Here is an 18,909-nt window from a genome sequence, read left to right on the forward strand (position 1 = left end):
TGTGTGCATTTATGCATGTTTGTGTTTATGTGGATGTGTGCATTTATGCATGTTTGTGTAGTTTGTGTGTGTGTGTGCTTGTTTGTGTTTATGTGGATGTGTGCATTTATGCATGTTTGTGTGTGTGTGCTTGTTTGTGTTTATGTGGATGTGTGCATTTATGCATGTTTGTGTGTTGTGGATGTGGAAAAGTGTGCTTCTCTAAACACGTGATCATCTTTCTGTAGTCTGTGCTGCGCCTCAAAAGAAGCAGCATGTGTATGGGTGTGAGTGTGTGTGCGTATAGTCATCTGTGTGTATGATTGTGTGTACATGCTTGTGTGTTTGTGTGTGCGTGTCTATGTGGATGTGTGCATTTATGCATGTCTTTGTGTGCATTTTTGTGTTAATGTGTATGCTTGTGTGCATGTGTGTTTAAGTGGATGTATGCATGTAGCCAGTTTGGGTATTTTGTGTACATGTGCGTGTCTGTTTATGTGGATGTGTGCATTTATGCATGTTTGTGTATTTTGTGTATGTGGAAAAGTGTGCTTCTTTACACACGTGATCATCTTTCTGTAGTCTGTGCTTAAAAGAATCAGCATGTGTATGGGTGTGAGTGTGTGTATATTCATCTGTGTGTATTTTTATGTGTGTGTGTGTTTATGTGGATGTGTTTGCGTGCATGCTTGTGTTCATGTGTTATGTGTATGCATGTTTGTGTGTGTGTGTTTAATGTGCGTGTGCATGTGTGTTTGTGTGTATTGTGTTTATGTGGACGTGCATGTATGCATGTTTGTGTGCTTTGTGAATGTGTGCTTGTTTTGTGTGTGTGTGTGTGTGTGTGTGTGTGTGTGTGTGTGTGTTTATCTAGTAGCCGTGTGTTTTTATCTACTCCTCCACTCACACTGTCCTCTCTTGTAACTTGTGCCATGGGAACATGTTGTACCTCTGATCTCTGACATCACACCAACCTTCATGCCAGCAGATGTACAGTACAGATGTACAAATGAAACACAGGGAAGCATTATTTTACAGCAACACTTCCAACCAGCACACCCACCGTCTCACCCCGCCATCAGCATGCCAGCATATTCTAACCCAGTCCCAGCACTGTCAGGGTTAGCTGAATATTGAACACACTGCCCTGAATACATTTCACACACATTGAGTGCCCTCACACATCAATATTAAGTCTGTTGGGAAAAAAACAAGTGCACTTAGCACCCGACTACCCACAATTCATTCTGACTGGCGCAGTTTATTTCTTGTTTAAAAATGCAGAAGGACGTTTACCTGAAACAAAGCTGTGATTATCTTGACTTTTATTGTTTGTTTCATTTTCATCAATCGCTTTATCCTGATCAGGGTCACATTAAAACCAGTTTTAAGGGGAGTCACTGGGCACAAGGCGCCAATCCGCCCAGTAGCACTGCTGAGATCCGAACGTTTACTTTATCTTGTCTTTATACACTGATTAGGCATAACATTAAAACCACCTCCTTGTTTCTACACTCACTGTCCATTTTATCAGCTCCGCTTACCACATAGAAGCACTTTGTAGTTCTACAATTACTGACTGTAGTCCATCTGTTTCTCTGCATGCTTTGTTATCCCCCTTTCATGCTGTTCTTCAATGGTCAGGACTACTACAGAGTAGGTATTATTTGGGTGGTGGATCATTCCCAACACTGACATGGTGGTGGTGTGTTAGTGTGTGTTGTGCTGGTATGAGTGGATTAGACACAGCAGCGCTGCTGGAGTTTTTAGATACCGTGTCCACTCACTGTCCACTCTGTTAGACACTCCTACCTAGTTGGTCCACCTTGTAGATGTAAAGTCAGAGACGATCGCTCATCTGTTGCTGCTGTTTGAGTTGGTCATCTTCTAGACCTTCATCAGTGGTCACAGGACGCTGCCCACGGGGCGCTGTTGGCTGGATGTTTTTGGTTGGTGGACTATTCTCAGTCCAGCAGTGACAGTGAGGTGTTTAAAAACTATCAGCATTGCTGTGACTGATCCACTCATACCAAAACACACACTAACACACCACCACCATGTCAGTGTCACTGCAGTGCTGGGAATGATCCACCACCTAAATAATACCTGCTCTGTGGTGGTCCTGGGAGAGTCCTGACCATCGAAGGACAGCAAAAGGGGGGTAACAAAGCATGCAGTCAGTAATTGTAGAACTACACAGTGCTTCTATATGGTAAGTGGAGCTGATAAAATGGACAATGTGTGTAGAAACAAGGAGGTGGTTTTAATATTATGGCTGATCAGTGTATTTTGGTCCATTTTATTTTTCCATATTATATTTATAGCTGTGAGGTAGGTTAAAACTGTTCTTGTGTTGTCTTGTGTAAGAATTTCTTTCATGGTGTCAGGCATATGTACTTGTTGTCTCTCCTTGGTGTTTTAAAGCATTGTATTATAAACTATTTTATTTTATATATTCAGTTATACCTTTATTATTTATATTCTGTTACTCCGCACGGTACATTTATTAACCAGCGAGTATTTCAAAAGCCGTAGGTCATTTCACCTGATGACTAATCCAGCCTGTTAAAAAGTAAAGAAACTGTGCCAAAGAGTTGGCTTTGCGTGCGCGTGTGTGTGTGTGTGTGTGTGCGCGTGTGTGTGTGTGTGTGTGTGTGTGTGTGTGTGTTCTAGAGTATCAACACACCCATACAATTGCTATATGGCATTCCCCAAACCTACTCCAGGTCATTCGCTAAAAATGTAGCCGCTTTACTGTCATTTAAGAGGCAAACCTTTATTCATTGTTGTTGCACGTCAATTATGGCAGTTATATCGGGGCATTGGTGTTCGCTTGAAAATTGCAAATGAAGTGTCACTTTTAGCAAGAGAAAAAGTTCAAGAGAGGCTTTATTGTCATTCCAGCTATATACAAGTACATATTGAAACAAAACAACATTCCTTCAGGACCAGGGTGCAACACAATACAATATACACAGTACAGATAAATGACAGTACAGTAAATACAAGAGACATTTCTAATCTAAAGGAACTGAGGTGAACGGGACCAAAGACGAGTACTCTTGACCAGTACATGGTACTAAATAAATGATAAGTAAGGTAAAAAACATCTTCTGATATACAGTTAGGTTTGTATAACAGCAGGCTCCTGGGTTTGATCCCCAGGTCGAGCGGTCTGGGTCCTTTCTGTGTGGAGTTTGCATGTTCTCCCTGTGTCTGCGTGGGTTTCTTCTGGGAGCCCCGGTTTCCTCCCACAGTACAAAGACGTGCAAGTGAGGTGACTTGAAGATACAAAATTGTCCATGACTGTGTTTGACATTAAACTTGTGAACTGATGAATCTTGTGTGACCAGTCCTGTCATGAATGTAACCAAAATGTGTAAAACATGATGTTAAAATCCTAATAAATATATAAATATAACAGCAGGCTATATAAGGCGGCAAAACACCAATGCTTTGGAAAACAATGTCCCCCCAAAAAATGGACAAATGTCATCATCATGTTTGTATTAAGGACTGTAAACTACACTAGCCCACTATGGCTGGAATCAAGCGGTCGGGCATCTACATAAAGACATGACTTGGCTATGTCTCGGGGGAGGTGGCCGAGGTCGTGCAATTGATTGGCTGCTTGTTCAGGGTGTGTTACTGCATTAACACAGCGTTTCCAAGGAAGCCGGACACACCGCAGACGCTAACTATATTATTATTATTATTATTATTTTTAGGATTTTAACATCATGTTTTACACAAGATTCATCAGTTCACAAGTTGCATGGACAATTTTGTACCTCCAGTTTACCCCACTTGTACGTCTTTGGACTGTTGGAGAAAACCGGAGCTCTCGGAGGAAACCCATGCAGACAGGACCCAGACCGTCCCACCTAGGGATCGAACCCAGGACCTTTCAAGTGCTAACTAACCATGCTAATCAAAAAAAATACAGGTGCAGTCAGTATCCTTAAGTTCTTCCTGACATTAGTTTGGTTATTATAAGATAATAATTATAAGATAATGGTTACAAGAGTTTAATGTCACTCCATACTGACAAAACTGCTTTACAGTTTGTGATTTTAATGTCTAATAGTTCTGTCGTTCCTCATCAAACCATGTAATAGCATAAAAGAAAAATGCTCAAATTAAAATCTCTATGTGCGTATGTGCGCTGAGGTAAGGGCGTGTTTCAAATCAAATTGTACTTTGCACAGATTAACTGTGCTTACAATGAAACCAGACATCAGCTGTTGTGGAAGACCTTTTAAGCAACAGCTTTAAGTGAACAATGGCTTTTTTTGTCGGTTATTGGTTGATCATGTAATCATTTATTCAGTTTTATTTCCTAGACTATCATTTTACTAGTCTTCATCACTAGTCATTAAGTTTTGGTGGTCGAATTGCATGCATGTCACATAATATGGACATTGGTGTAGTCTTGCCTGCCTCGTTTTCCTCATTAATAAATTAAAATCAAAAGGAATTTTTAATAATATTATTCTTTTTTCATGATGCAGCATTAAAGTGTATTATCAAATGATATTTTTTGCGTGTCCTCTTTTTAAATTGCTTGTAAAATTGTTATCCTGGTCCGACACTCTTTGTCTAGTGAGCATTTTCTCTCGGGTGAGAACAGAAATGTTTATCTACTCGGTAGCTGTTGCTACACTGCCCACATTCCACTCATGATTTCCAGCAGTTTTCCTCCTGCAGACCCACTAAACTAAACACGTCTGTGTTATGTCTCTTGTAATACAGCCTACGTAGCCTTATCAATCACTTTTATCAGGAGTGAGCTGAGTGTCAGGGGCAAGAGATTAGTACATTTTAAAATGCGTACAAAATCCAGTAAAACAACTGTAAGGGGAAAAAAACATAACTTGATCCTAGTGCAAACAGTGACTTAGTAGAAACGTGGACCGTTTTTAGTCCTGATCAACGAACTATTCGATAAAAGTTTTACATTTACATTTTCGGCATTTAGCAGACGCCCTTATCCAAAGCAACTTACTGTACTGGGACGTTATACAGTCTGAGCAATTAAGGGTTAAGGGCCTTGCTCAAGGGTCCAACAGCAGCAACCTGGCAGTGGCGGGGCTTGAACCAGAGACCTTCTGATCTCTAGTCCAGTACCCTAACTACTAGGCTACAACTGCCCGATTTTTCTTTGTTTTATGTTACAGGAACAATTGTTGAATAGTTTCATTATTCTCATAACTTTTGTGTAAAAGTGTGTTTATACATGTATGAAAGTTTTATCTCACTGCTCGTCTCCTCCACTGACGCTGTTAAACACACTCTGTTGTTTTGTGACTGTGACATTTTGACCCGTCCACTCAAACTGACTGCACTTTAGAACAAAAAGAGTTCCTGCAGTTAAATGAAATAGCAGCAATTGTAAAACAGGTCCTGACCAGAGTGCTTTTTCTTTATTCATTTAAAGACGTGATGAGCTCGACCTTTTTTTGTTTTTGACTTTATGGAGTTTAGATTTTTTTTTCATGTGTTATTCATTTTGTTAGCTTATTCATTCTCCCAGAAATCTGTTCTGCAATGTTCTGAACAAATACACTCTAGTTTACTACCTGTGTATAAGCAGCCTTGGTTGTTGGGAGTGACGCTTTTATAACACCACATCTGTTCACACACGCATGTTACAGCATGTGTGAAAAGCCACATCCACAAGCATGTTGATATTATCATGGATAAAAAATTAAAAAAATAAGAAAATAGGAAAACAATAAATAAAACCCCTGATTTCTACTGGGCCCTTCCTATAAAGTGCACACTTTTTAAATAAAATATCCATTGCACGTGTGTCAAACTCAAGGCCCACGTCTTTTTATGTAGCCTGTGAAAGCTTAAAAGGCGTATGATTACGATATTCCGCAAGCACACCAGCGCCAAGATTTTGAACTCCTCGGCTCGGCGTTGCCACCGGTCGGTTGGGCGCCATCTGGCGGGCATAATTGGCAGTGCCTGCAGCAGATACTAATTGGCCACCGTATCTGCAGGGTGGGGACTGGACTATGTGTGGGTAAGTCTTCATATGCCCTGATTGGCGGAAGAGACGCCTGTGCGAGAAGAGGAGGGCTGTGCACGTGTCGGAAGGGGCGTGTACAGCGACGTGCTCTCCTCGGATGCAATCGGGTATCCCTCAGCAGCGGAAGACAAATTCAGGCGTACGATTGTCTTAAAATAAAAGTCTTTGCAGCTTTAAAGCATATATTGTAAAATCGTAAATAAACTACTGTACATCTCCCACAATTCATGTCGAATTTTGTGACTGAATCCCGCATCCTATCGCTAGATTGCAGTGTTTCTTCATCAGCGTTTAACTAAGGCAGTTTTCCAACAAGTGGAGTTGAGAAATATCTACAAATAATCTCAATGGCTTTGCCATCTTTGCCACTACTTTCGCCTCAGACGTCAACAGTGCACCCAGTCACCTTCAGATGGAGTTAATAGAGATTCAAAGCGATAATGGCCTGAGATTAAAGTTCAATGGATGGATGGTGGCCCTCGGTGAAATTGAGTACACCCCTGATCTATTGTAATATCTATTATTGTATTTGGTGTGTTTTTGTCCAATATCAGTGCCTGACGACACAAACCCTCTTTGACTGAATGGGCACAAATTCCCACAGACATAGACTCTTTTTAAAAACTTGTATACAGCCTACTCAAAAATGTAGAGACTGCCAAGTGGATGGTTGGGTGTGTATTGCAGTTTTTCTCCCCACTACCACTCATTTGTATTCCAGAGCTGATCTTCCTTTCTGAAATGTTTGATTTCTGTACCTTGCTGCCGTTCCACACTATTTCAAACCCGTGAAAGAAATGTAGCACATCAGCTGTACGCCGAGTCTCATGGACACGTCCTATTTAACGCCTCCATTCGCATACCCTAGCACACGTTGTTTACAGTACATCATTCCACTATCACCTGATCATTTCTTCACCCTTGCCCACAGAATGTAGGATGAGCGCTGATGCAAAACTGATGTCTCGTTCCAGTTTTCAGGTCGTCTAGCACATTCCGTTCTTGCGAGATAGTCAGGCAGAGATAACGAAGTCTTGACGTTTACTAAGGTTTCCATTCCGTTCCTTCCTGCAGATGTTGAAGTCGAGGACCAGCAGCACAGCGTAAAAGGTAGTGATGGCTCCCACACTGGCAGACACACACCCCCGGCCAAACACAAAGGCAAGTTCTCCAACTTCGGCAAGATCTTTAAGCCGTGGAAGTGGAGAAAGAAGAAGGACACCAGCGAAAAGTTCAAGGAGACTTCTGAGGGTAGGTCTGACCCACTTTGGTTTAAAACTACACAGTTTACGGATCAATTCTTTTTAATTTAAAAGCTGTTTGTTTGACCCAACGATGCCACAGCCATACGTCACCAGGTGTCCAAGAGAGCTTGTTTCTGGTATCTGGGTTGGAGGAATGCAATTTTTTTCTGTCATTCTGTGTAAGTGGCATTAGCCAACCAAGAATAGGTCATGATTTTGGAGCAAAACTAAGGGTATTGGAGAAAACAGGATTCGTCTGATCAGTCGACCTTCTTCCATTGCCCAGATGTCCAGTTTCAGTGACCGTGTGCACGTTACAGGTGCTCTTAACCCTTTAATGGAGCTGACTTTGTGTCTAAATACTTGGGTAAAAATAATCTTGTTTGGGCCATAAATACTCCTTGATTGACATGTTAAACTCAAAAATAATTGTAGATGGTGTTAAAAAACAGCCACTCTAACCTTTATGTTGCATCATTTTAGTGATGATCTCAACTGTTTGGTAGAGGCTCATTAAAAAATACTTTGTACACTAGTTAAAAATGTTAATTGTTTGTTTTTGGTATAGTCCCAAGAAACTAAGAAATGCAAACATTAAACATTAAACATTATTTTCTTGGTGCAACCATTAAAGGGTTACCAACGGACAAGAGTTAACTCTGGCACTTCAACTGACCTGTCACTATGCCACACCAAGCACTATGATGTTATGATGGACTTTTTGTGACATATCTGCCTCATAAGCAGCATTTAAAATATCTGCAATTTCAGCTGCATTAGCCTTTCTGTTGGTCCAGCACCATAGCCTTCATGTCCTTTGGCATCACTGAGTCTTGGCCGCCCAGCAAACTGTAGGCTCCGTTTGTGGCTCATCGCTCCTCGGGCCACTGTTAGTATGTACTCACAACAGTACCTGTGAGCTACCCTTGCTATATCAGAGATACTTCAACTCAGTCATCGGGTCATACTGATTTAGCCCTGATCAAAGTCTTCTTGTCTGAGCATACCTGCTGAATTTAACACGTATATTATGACTGATTGTCATCGGCCCAACTATAACGTGCACAATTTATCAAAAGATTGGAAAAAATAAAATGATTGAGTATAAAAGGACTACACAAGTTCTCTTTTTACTGAATGGGCACATAGACTCTTCATAATCTTGTAAATAGCCTATCCAAAAATATAAAGACTGCCAAGGGGGTGGTTGGGAGAACTCTGATATATTGGCATTTGTTTTAGAATGGGATGCAGAATATTCAAAGATCTCCACGTTTTTCTACCTGCGATTACTCATTTGTATTCTAGAGCTGAAATCTGAACCTTATTGGCGATTGGCTATTTCTTGAGGAATATTTCTTAATAGTCCAGGGTATTCCTGTCCTGCGGCCAGTGTTTCCTGATAAATCCAGACCTTCTGCAACCCTGACCAGGATAAATGACCTTTAAACAATCTATGATGTTGAAGCTCCTGTCAAGCCACCATCACGAGATTATGTTTAAGAAAGAAAGAAAGCAATCGGTCGTACCAGCTTCTGCTAACTTTTAGCTGTCTTGGTTCTGATTGAATTTCTTATCTTTGTTTGCAGTCCTGGAAAGAAAAATCTCAATAAGAAGGACCCGGCAAGAGCTGATAGACCAAGGATTACTAAAAGAACTCCCAGAGAACGGTACGGTAGCGCTGAGAGCATGGACACACGGCAATTTAATATGTATCTTATTAGGAATGAAGCACATACATTTTACAGGGTAAATAAATGACACACGGCTTCTCCTCGTATCTACCAATCTAGTCATGTCCAATTCCCAATTGTAAATCCACTGCCGCCTACACCAGGGTCACAGAGAATAATAAAATAATAATAATTAAATAAACAAATTTTAACAGGCACAAAACATAAAATGAACTTGTACACAAACCAGTACATGGATCTTGTAAACCACAGTGGGACCAGATTGTTATCTGAGGTTTTTTTTTTTTTTTTTTTTTTTTTTTTTTAATTATTTATGCATCAAGCAGGGTATATTGCTGCTCATGCGCCCTCCGACACCCGTGCAGTCTCAGCAGACCCCTTCTTTTATGCCTGTGCTTTGGTGGATTCGCACATGAGGCTTATCCACTTTCCACACAGGTGCCTCGGTCTGCTAACAAGGGTCCTTGAACAGTGTTTCAAGAGCCCACCCACTTAGTCCGGTCATTTCCCCACCCAGCAGACACAGAGGCCGATTTTTGTGCCCACTAGATGGCGGTAGCAGAGCCGAGATTCAAACCGGGGTGTTCAGAATAATCTGTGCACTGGTGTGCTAGTGGAATATTCCTCTGCGCCACCTGGGCGCCTGTGTTTTATTTTAATGCATTGTTTGTGTTGTCTGGGTCAGGGTAAAAATCATGGAATTGTGGGTCACGCTGGCTTACACAATCATTGATCTTATCAAAGAGAGCGGATCACTACACGCCCCCTCCGACACGTGTCCAATCTGCTACTGCTTCTTATCACCTGCCAGTATTGGGTTCCCACACTGAGCTGTATCGAGTACAGAGCCACACTAGACTCCATGTGATCCACCCCCCCACCCAAGCCCACTAGACACACACAGACACACACACACACACACACACACAAGGCCAATTGTTCGCCCATGAACTTGCACCAATGCATTCCACAGTGGTGTATACCTATGCACCCATAATGCATTTCTTTACTGAGCCCATCACACAAGCATATCCCCAATTCAAGCTTGTATTATACACGCTATACCCTTACATTTAGAGGCGGCCAGTAATACGTATGCGCACCATCTATGCTACTGTGGACCAGCAAGGCAAAATATGAGGGATCTTCAAAAAGTTTCTGCACTTTTATATTTTGGATTGGAAACGGTGAGGGTGGGAGGAGGAGCAATTGGTCGTGACTGAGAGACGTTATAGTCTGGATTTAGTGCCATCTGATTTTCACCTTTTTGGACGCTCGAAGAAGCTTTAAGAGGAAGAAGATTTTCATCTGATTATGATGTGAAAGCAGCGGTGCATCAGTGGCTACACGCTCAACCAAAAACAACAAAAGCCAGTCCACTGCTGGGGACCACCCCGATGGCATCTAAGGAGGGTGTATATTCAGCTGACACACACTCCCTCCAGCATGTGCGCAGTCCACCAATCCCTTCTTATTCTCCCTTACTTTGGTGGATTTGCGTGTAAGGTTGGCTTTGCGCATAAGCCACGCCCAGATCTCTGTGCTCCTCTTTCTGTAAAGGTGCCCTGGGCAACCAATGTGCTTACAGTGTTGATAACCTCACCCCTTATTAGTCTGGTCTTTCCAGACTAGCAGACTGGAGGCCTGCCAAAGGGCGCCCAGCCGACAGGTAGCAGAGCTGAGATTTGAACCCAGGGGCGCAGAATCTTAGCACTGATGTGCTAGCGGATTATCTTGCTGTGCCACCCGAGTGCTCCTTAGGTTTATATTTTGACCACCATGAACTAGTGTATCTCACACAGCCAGTTTAAATGTTAACGCTGCTGTGTGTTTATTTTTCACTAGTATTCATGATTGTTTACTGTGTTTTGATTGTGTTTTACAGAGAGTAATGACGTGAAAGCTCCCTCAGTAAAGAACGGTCACACACTGCCTGTATCCGGAGACCGGGTACCAGAGACCGCCCCAGAGATCAAGGTCAGGACACATGGCGATGAACGAAAGAACTTGCTCACACTGGAGCCCGAACGCCGTATACGGACGGCGTCGGACGTCACCCGCAACCGGCAACCCCTGGACGTGGACGCTCGCATGCGCATCTCATCAGACAGCGACAAGCGAGACCGAGACCGACACAGCCAGGACGAGGTAAGGTACCGTGAACGGAGGGACGACGAAAGAAGGGAGGACCGGGACAGACGCGACAGACGTGAAGACCGGAGAGAAGACAGGGATCGCAGAGACAGGAGAGATGAAATTAGAGACGTCAAGAGAGATAAAGAGGAGCCGGGGAGGGAGGAAAGAAGGGATGAGCGAGAAAGGAGAGATCAGAGAGAACGAAGGGAAGAACATGACAGACGAGAAGAACCTCAGCGACGGGACAATCGAGACAAGAGGCCCGACAGTGAATGGAGAGAAGAGAAAGAAAGAAGGGAGGAACGAAAGCCTGAGCCAGTCAAACAGTTGTCCTTTGAGAAGCCGGTCAGGCCTCAATCTGAGATGGATATAAGGAGCGGCTTGCAGAAGAGCTCGTCTGAAGTGGGCCAGAGAATACGTCCGGCTTCTGAAGCTGAACGTAGGACCACGCTACCCCGAAACACACAGCTCGAGGACGACCCCAGGACCCGCATAGGTAGACATTGATAACCCCACATTTTTATTTTGGGCTTTAGAAGAAGGATGCCTGTTTTGGTCATTTATACATATACAGATATACACCAATCAGCCATAACATTAAAACCACCTCCTTGTTTCTACACTCACTGTCCATTTTATCTGCTCCAATTACATTTTCGAAAGGGCCACATAAGAAACTGGGACTGTTGTGGAGGGCCGGACCAATAAGGTGAACTTAATTCTGCTCAATATTAGTTAAGGGCCAGCAGCAACCTGGTGGTGGTGGTGGGGCTTGAACCAGCGACCTTCTGGTTACTAGTCCAGTACCTTAAGCACTAGGCTACAACCGCTCACTCTTTATTAAAAGCAGTAAATTGTACAGTTCTAATAAGTTGTTAATGTTTAGATGTTACAATCAGACAATTAGAAGTAGGCAGATAAAAAACATCAACATTATTTTACTATTTAAACAAACAAATGCAAAAAATGTGAACAAAATGTGCAGGTTTTTAACTTTTACACTATTTTGTTTTGAGTCTAATTACCTCATTTATTTTTCAGTCCTTTGTTACTGTTGGATATTCTTATTAAAATCACAAAGCTGGTCCTGACTGCTTCAGTTCTGTTTGTGTTAAACTTTATAAAAAGTCCTTGTTGCTTGCAGTTTAGTTAGTGAAGCTTCAGGTGTGACACTCTGCATCGTTCATGTACTCGTATTTCTCAGTTTAGTACCAGAACAGCGATCCTCAAACACAATCCTGTTATATTGCATGATGTACATTTATTTACGTCTAATTTTTAATTGCCACGAACCTCATGCGGGCCGGATGTGGCCCGCGGGCCGTACAATGCCCAGGTCTGATGTAGAAGCACGGTGGCTCGGTGGGTAGTACTGTCGCCTCACAGCAAGAATGTCCTGGGTTCGATCCCCAGGCGGGGCGGTCCGGGTCCTTTCTGTGCGGAGTTTGCATGTTCTCCCAGTGTCTGTGTGGGTTTCCTCTGAAATGCACCAAAAAGTTGTACAGTGGTACCTTGTAACTCAACGTCCCCTAAACTCGAAATCTTTGTGATCAAAGTGCGAATACGAGACGAATCTTCATTTGTGTGGAATTTACTCTGAAAGCTCCACATGTATCTGTGTTTAGCCAGATTTTCCTACTGTTTCACTTTTAAACTTGTGTTACAGCTCGGGGTGCTGAGAAATTGTAAGAATCAGCTTTTCCGAAGTCGAAAACACTTATCGTCAGAAAAAAGCTTATTGTGACTTAATGTATTAAAAGAACGATTTTGGTGCATTGTTAATGCTGTGTAACCTTTGACCTTGTCCTAGGCTCCGTCGGCGTGCGCTTCACTCCCACCCCTGAAGTGAAGGAGCCGGTGCCTCTACCCAAGCAAGCCATCCTCCCCCCGAAATGGCTGATGTCTTCCTCAGATTCTGGTCAGGCATCACCCTCATCGTCCTCCTCGTCATCAGTGTCCTCAACCTCTTCGTCCTCCGCTCCACCTATCGCAAAGCCCCCTCCTCGCACCGTCTCCCTAATGCCGGTGGACGACTCCTTACGTCCTCTGTCACCTGCTTCCTTAGAACCTTCCATCCGTTCTGCATCCCCTGTCCCTTCAGCTCCTATTTCTAATACTCTTCCTGCCACCTCCGATCCCAAAGGGGGTCCCAAGATGCCACCTGTGCCGCCTCCCAAACCCACCCATCGCAACAGCAACACAGCACTGCACGGTGAGTCCGGTCTGCTTTTGCTTTGCTTTGGCCGCTCATGAATCAGGTGGTGGGAAAACAAATGGACGAACATTATGATAAAATAGGGTCGGGTGGCGGAGCAGTGAAGGACCTACCAAAGTTTGCTACCACACTATGGCTGAGATCCGAGGATCCAGGGTTCAAATCCAAGTAGTGGTGCTATTGGTTGGTAATGTGACTCCATGGACAAGATTGGTTAATGTTCGTGAAGGAAGGAAGGCGGGGCGTGGCCAAAATAGCCTAGCCATTGGAAGGTGCACTTGTCGTGCACTTTCAGTGCTGGTCCCAAACCCGGATAAAAATACACAGGTTGCATCAGGAAGGGCATCCAGCATAAAAAGTGTGCCAAGTCTGGTATGCGGACTACCTCCGCTGTGGCGCCCCCTAAATATAAAAAAAGGGTGATACAATTATGTTTAGGTATAAATAAAGCATTTTTAAAAGGCCCACGCCGCAAAACAACTAAATAAATACATAAAATAAACACATTAATTTTAATAAATTAATTGTATATACATATCAATACTTTAACTATGTAATTTAATACTTATTGTATATTAAAGCAATAAGCCACGAGAGGCCGTGCGTTACTGTGATTTTATCACGGGGATGACGTTTTTGACACGACGCGAGTGGCTTATTGCTTTTATAAAACGGCGGTCAACATAAAATATAATAAAATACAACAATGTTTAATCATAAATGTATTTATTGTGTATAAACTTACAATAAAGCATTCTTCCGCGACGCCAGGTAGTTCGATTAACAGTGTTGCTAGGCAACATGAGGGCGAAAATAACATTAACTTTTTCTTTTCAGTGGCGTATTAATATGGAATGATGTGAGGTGGTCATAGGTGTGAGTTTATCGGGGATTTTACAACGGCTTAGAACGCGGCTCAGCCAATCAGATTTTAGGACCGGAACTATCCGTTTTATAATATATATTATATACACACACACGTATGATAGTGTGATTAATAAAATATGAATATTAAATAATTAAATATATTAAAATGTATATTATTATATATCATATATAATGTATATATATTAAAATATTAAATGAATTGATTCCGTTTGCAACAAGCAGACACACAAAGGAACCTCAAAGAGATGGTGTAAAGAGGCAAAGCTACATAATGTGTATATATTATAATATTAAATACCAGTATGTGGTTATTCAAGCTCAGATCTCAGTGCTCATGAAGCTGTGAGGGATTTTAATACAGGTCTATTTTCAGGCACAAATCACCTGTTCTGGTCCAACCAGATGTGCACTCTCATCAGACTTCAGCAGAAGCATCTAGTTGACATGCATCTATTCTGTTTTGTGCTGTGCGGCACAGAAACGCAATCGTCATGTCAGAGCAATCGGATGTTCCATCAGTACCAAACCGTGACTCCTAAACCTCAGCCCTGAACCCCAAGAGACTGTAAAATAAAAGCCTAGAATGCCTACTTTTCAGCACTGTAAATAGTTTTAGCTTATTTTGTTTGTAAAAGAGATATTCTGATAAATTATAGTAATACATGGCAGAAGCTGACAATATTGACAATATTTTTTATATAGAAGAAATGGTTTTGCTTTAAATAAATGATCATCAAAACCCCCAACATGTCAGTATTTTATAATGATGTCCTGTTGGAGCAAGAAAGGAAACTATTGCAGCAATTTTGGGACCATATAAATAGGTGTGACTAAAACATCAGAACCCATCATTTTGGCAGGCAGGCGCAGACTTGTCTCAGGCACATACATGCACATTCTGTGTTACAGCAGTGTGGCTGGATAGGACGAGAGTGCAGGTGTAAGGCTGGCCTGTCTGCAGTCCTTTCTCCATTAAAACTGTATGGCACATAGGGTGTGTCCGAAAACCTCGGGAGCTGCCTTGCTGTCTTACTGTCTCCATAGGCAGCTTCCTAAGTAGAAAGGATTCTAATAAGTCATTGACTTTATAAGGCAGGTTATTCGAACGCGCTATTAAGACAGCGATTCACTAACTAAGCTAACACAGTTAGCCTCATGCCATTCAAACCAATGGGATGAGGTGGCACAACGTGCTAGCATGTCAACTAACATCTCCCTTCATGTGCCAAAAATGGTTAAATTGGCTGAAATTTAAATTAAAAATCAATAATCATTTATTTACGTTTGGAAAATTGTTTTTTATTTTTCTGCGAGAAAAGTTGTGCCGCAATGGATGCTAGGATTGCCTTCACCGCTAAAGCAGCATCAGATGCTCACTCGTTCTTGAGTCAAAATAACATTGAAATTTTAGGACACCTTAGCAGTGAGCATATTAAGGCATCTAGGATTTCGAACAGCCTACTTCTCGGGAGCACGCATAGGATGACGTAAAATGCTGCCTGTGTAGAGAGCTCACTAGGTTTTCGAACACACCCATAATGAAATACAATAGATGAGAAGAAATAAAAGGGAAAAACACTTTCACAGTTAAAACAATTAGTGAACTATTAATTTGAATGTATTGTTCAACTAGCTTTTAAGGTTTTTGTTTAGGTTAAAGTGTTTGATAAGAATAAAATGAGTGACAGGTTAGCGTAGATGATGGACAGTCTGGCAAACTAACAAACATACAAAACTCAACCCAATCCATACAATGTTGTAGGCTTTAAATTTGAGTTGCTCTGCTTGTGGTGAGACAACAGCTTCAGTCCAGAACATTTCAGCATATCTGGTGAATACAGTGCTGGACTTCTAGCCTGTGGGCACAGCATGCTAGATATCAGAGCAGTGTCAATGTCACATGAGTGTTAAGCCATTTATAGATGCACTCAGCCAGGTTCAGTCCCATTTAGTTCTGATTGTCAAATATTAAAGCAATATGAATAGTTTATTTATTAATTATGTTAGTAAAAGCAACAAAATTACATACAATTTTACAAGTTTCAATTTCACTTTTAACGAATGTACTACATGACCAAAAGTATGTGGACACCTCTTCTAATTTCTGCTATGTGTCCAATCTCAGTGCCCTCCTACAGCTTTGGAATAGGATCTCCAACAAGCTCATAGTAGGGTGTCCACATACTTCTGGCGATGTGCATTACGTGGTGTATAGTGAAGGTTGATTAATGCAACACCTGAAACACTCCAGCCTTGATGTTTGCCCTTATTTTCCTCAGCAACACACATGCATGCTAAATCCCAGCATCCTCCGTACTGGACCAGCTGGAGATGGCAGGTTGAACGTGGGACTTACCTTTCCCTTCCCAGCTATGTCTGTCGCCACGGCTCCCTGCCTTACCCAGGTGCCACCAACACGTGCCAGTCAGTAACACCTAAGAGTGTATTAGTCGTATCCATCCCCAGATCATGCATGCCTTAATGCTTGTCTCTTGTTTCTGTAGTGCTCTCCGTTAGTAGCATCAGAGAGATCATTTGTTTTGGGCTAAGACCAGGATGTGAGCCTGAACTAATATACAATGACCATTAGTGTCACCATCATCTCATTGCATGTGACCGTTGAATCGTTTTGATACAGATTTTTTTCCATGTTTGTCTGCATGTAACCTAAAAGATGAAGATACAGTATGTTCCATCCTGCTTTTCTAGTGTGTATTTAATATTAACTGATCTGTTCACAGTTTCATCAACTAACTAAATGTAAAACATTTAACCCAAGGCGTAGCGTTTATCATAATCAGTGTCATATGTTTTTACAAGTACCCAATGTTTACATGTAACGTAAAGCTGGCAGTGTACCTTTGTACTTCAGCTACAAAAAATACGTCCAAGCAGGCGCCCAGGTGGCACAGCAGGATATTCCACTAGCACACCAGCTCCGAGATTCTGAACTCCTCGGTTCGAAACTCGGCATTGCCAGCGGTCGACTGAGCGCCATCTATCGGGCATAATTGGCAGTGCCTGCAGCACACACGTTTCTGCTAGGGCGGGATGACCAGACTATGTGGGTGGGGTCTTTAAACGCTGTGTAAGGACCCTGATTAGCAGATAGAGAGGCCACAGTGACAAGTGCACCTACCAATGGCTAGGCTGTTTCAGCCATCCCTCAGCCATCCCTCAGCCATCCCTCAGACATCCCTCAGACATCCCTCAGACATCCCTCAGACATCCCTCAGACATCCCTCAGACATCCCTCAGACAATCATGTCTGTGCAATAATTGTGTCAATAAACTACATGCATCAAGGGCAGCTTGGTGGGTAGCACTGTCGCCTCACAGCAAGAAGGTCCCCCAGCTAGAGTGGTCGGGGGCCTTTCTGTGTGGAGTTTGCATGTTCTCCCTGTGTCCGTGTGGGTTTTCTCCGGGTGCTCCAGTTTCCTCCCACAGTCCAAAGACATGCAAGTGAGGTGAATTGTAGATACAAAATTGTCCATGACTGTGTTTGACAGTAAAAAACTTGAACTGATGCATTTTGTGTAACCAGTTATTCCCTGTTCTGTCATGAATGTACCCAAAGTGTGTAAAACATGATGTTAAAATCCTAATAAATAAATAAACATGCATCCAAATGTTGGTGCCAGTTCGGGGAATGCTTTGCAAGGTCCATAAAGACATGGTTTGGATGAGTTTGGCGTGGTTGAACTCCAGTGGCCTGCACAGATCGTACCTTAGCTCAACTTGTATGAACACCTTTGGGATGAACTGGAACATTGATGGAGTTACCTAACCTGAAAAATGGTCTTTTAATAGAAAAAACACACATGTGCACAGACACTTTTCAAAATAATGTGGATAGCCTTCCTGTTGGGAAAGTCGAAACTATTCTGTGCTTAAGTAAAGAGCGTCTTAGGAGGGATCCTCGCCAAACAAATCCAAATAAAAAGTATGTTGCTAGCTTTAACGTTTCTTCTTTCTGATTCAACAAATCTGCAATTATTTTCTTTCTTTCTGAATAATAGACGCATCTCTGTCACTGCCAGTCCCGAACCCAGTTCCGGCCAAGCGTTCTCCTCCAGTTCCACCTACGAGGATGACACCTATCGCTAAGAGGCAGTCGGAAGACGTCTCGTCCGTTCATATCGAGCTCCCTGCCAGAAGCTCCTCCCCTAACCTACCCATCCCCCAATCAGAGGACAGCAAAATCCCTGGCTCTCCTGTTTCTGTGGTTTTTCCTGTACCTACCCACATCCCCCCATCTCCTCCTCGCACCATAGTGGACCCTCCGAGCCCTACCACCGAGCCACCCGCCCATCCTCCAGCTTTGCCCCTGCACATCCTTATCCAGCGGGCGCTGACCAGCCCTGGCCCTCTCAACCCAAGTCCAGATGGCAACCGGAGAGCCCACTCTGCGCTGTTTGAGTTACCACATGAGATCATGGTTGAGACAAGCGTACGCAACTCGCTTCCCGTCACCCTCGAGCCGCTTAGACTGTAAGTGTGCTCTCAGTTTTTACTTTAAATGCTAATCAAATTTACATTTTTTTAAGGAACCTAGTCTTTATGGTCAGATGTATGTGGACACTACTTTAACTATTAAGTTTAGGTGTTTAATCCACACCCACTTACAATCAAGTCGATAAAATAAATAATACGCTTATGTAAAACACACCAGCACACCAGAGCTGACATCTCAGACTCGTGAGTTTGAATCTCAGC

At 42.6% G+C, this 18,909-nt stretch overlaps 1 protein-coding gene across 3 annotated transcripts in view; it reads left to right on the top strand.

Moving 5' to 3' along the window:
• phactr4a (phosphatase and actin regulator 4a) overlaps nt 1–18,909 on the top strand; it is a 67,272-nt gene that overhangs the window by 39,186 nt on the left and 9,177 nt on the right. For all 3 annotated transcript variants that reach the window (XM_063010545.1, XM_063010553.1, XM_063010537.1), the window contains 5 exons: nt 7,091–7,267; nt 8,850–8,930; nt 10,840–11,586; nt 12,901–13,302; nt 18,213–18,684. In XM_063010545.1, the coding sequence (XP_062866615.1) occupies nt 7,091–7,267; nt 8,850–8,930; nt 10,840–11,586; nt 12,901–13,302; nt 18,213–18,684 (1,879 nt within the window). The remainder of the gene's footprint in view (nt 1–7,090; nt 7,268–8,849; nt 8,931–10,839; nt 11,587–12,900; nt 13,303–18,212; nt 18,685–18,909) is intronic.

The sequence above is a fragment of the Trichomycterus rosablanca genome, chromosome 2, assembly GCF_030014385.1.
Source record: "Trichomycterus rosablanca isolate fTriRos1 chromosome 2, fTriRos1.hap1, whole genome shotgun sequence".
NCBI classification, from domain to species: Eukaryota; Metazoa; Chordata; class Actinopteri; order Siluriformes; family Trichomycteridae; genus Trichomycterus; species Trichomycterus rosablanca.